Here is a 1,221-nt window from a genome sequence, read left to right on the forward strand (position 1 = left end):
ACCCCTTTGTAGGGGTCTGGTATGTCTCAGCCAAGCAATGCCCCGACGTTGTTTACAACAAAAATCAACATTGCCCTTTCAGTCGCTGTCTTCCCCAACAGGTTCCCCGAAGGTTTTGTCCCCTATTACCACCCTGCCACCTCCCGGGTCTCCCCCGACCCCTTCTCCCCCAAATTCCCCCACCGCTACAGCTCTGCTTTCTGGCATACCCTTAGAGCCACGTCGAAAAGAACCTATAACAGCGGCTTCCACCCTTGTTTCGAATATTAATCTCACACCACCCCCTCATTTGCCGCCGGCAGCGGCGCAGGGTTCAAGTACGGCTTCCGGTACCCCTCCCATGACACTGACATCAATAACTTCGAAGACCACAACGACGACTACGAATGCGACCACTGCTACAACGACGGGCGCTGCTGCCGTCGCTGCAGCCGCTGCAGTGGTGCTTCCGACGTCAGCAACTCCTCTTCCTCTATTGTCAATACCCCGGAATTCACACCCAACAATTAATACATCATTATTCACCTCCAATAAAACCAACAACAGCAGCAGCAACAACAATAACTGTTCGCTTCCCGCAGCAAGTTCCTCCTTCGCCTCGGCTAACGCTTCTTCAGTTGCTAACGGTAGTAAAATCGCAGCCTTCATCCGAATGTCACAACAATACCAAGACACAACATCGAAACCAAAATTAACGTCCTCGAATTCATCCCGTACGATGGGTGGTAGGATATTTCAGCGGCGATCTGCTGTCACTCGATCTAATATGAATACTGGACGGCGTTATTCAACTCGAGATAATACGGAAGAGAAGGAAAAAGTAGCCAGAAGTATATTTGGTGACGTCCCGTTAACGAGCCTGGAGCGGCGTTTCTTGACGACAGCGACGGACGGTAATTTAGCTGAGATACAGCAATGCATCATGGAAGGCGTAAATGTCAACTGCAGGGATTACCTGGGACGCACGGCACTGCAGTTGGGATTGCAAGGAGATCATTATGAAGCGACCAAGTTTCTACTTGATCACTGTACCTTGGATGTTATTGAAGAAGGCTTGTTGCACGCTATCAAGCTGGAGAATGTACGAATATGTGACATGTTTCTTAACCATCCCGTTTATGCTGATGAAAGGAATCGAAGGAGGTTAGAATTCCAGCATGGATTTTACGAACAGGTAAATATACACGAGTTGATATATATATATATATATATATATATATA

General features: G+C 48.0%; 1 protein-coding gene across 1 annotated transcript in view; it reads left to right on the forward strand.

Moving 5' to 3' along the window:
- The first annotated feature begins 6 nt into the window (after positions 1-6).
- The window catches only part of LOC106880764 (short transient receptor potential channel 6), a 71,212-nt gene continuing 69,997 nt past the window's right edge, over positions 7-1,221 (forward strand). Inside the window, exon 1 of the mRNA XM_052973437.1 lies at positions 7-1,174. Within this exon, the coding sequence (XP_052829397.1) occupies positions 38-1,174 (1,137 nt within the window). The 5' untranslated portion in view covers positions 7-37. The remainder of the gene's footprint in view (positions 1,175-1,221) is intronic.

The sequence above is a fragment of the Octopus bimaculoides genome, chromosome 15 (assembly GCF_001194135.2).
Source record: "Octopus bimaculoides isolate UCB-OBI-ISO-001 chromosome 15, ASM119413v2, whole genome shotgun sequence".
Classification (NCBI taxonomy): Eukaryota; Metazoa; Mollusca; class Cephalopoda; order Octopoda; family Octopodidae; genus Octopus; species Octopus bimaculoides.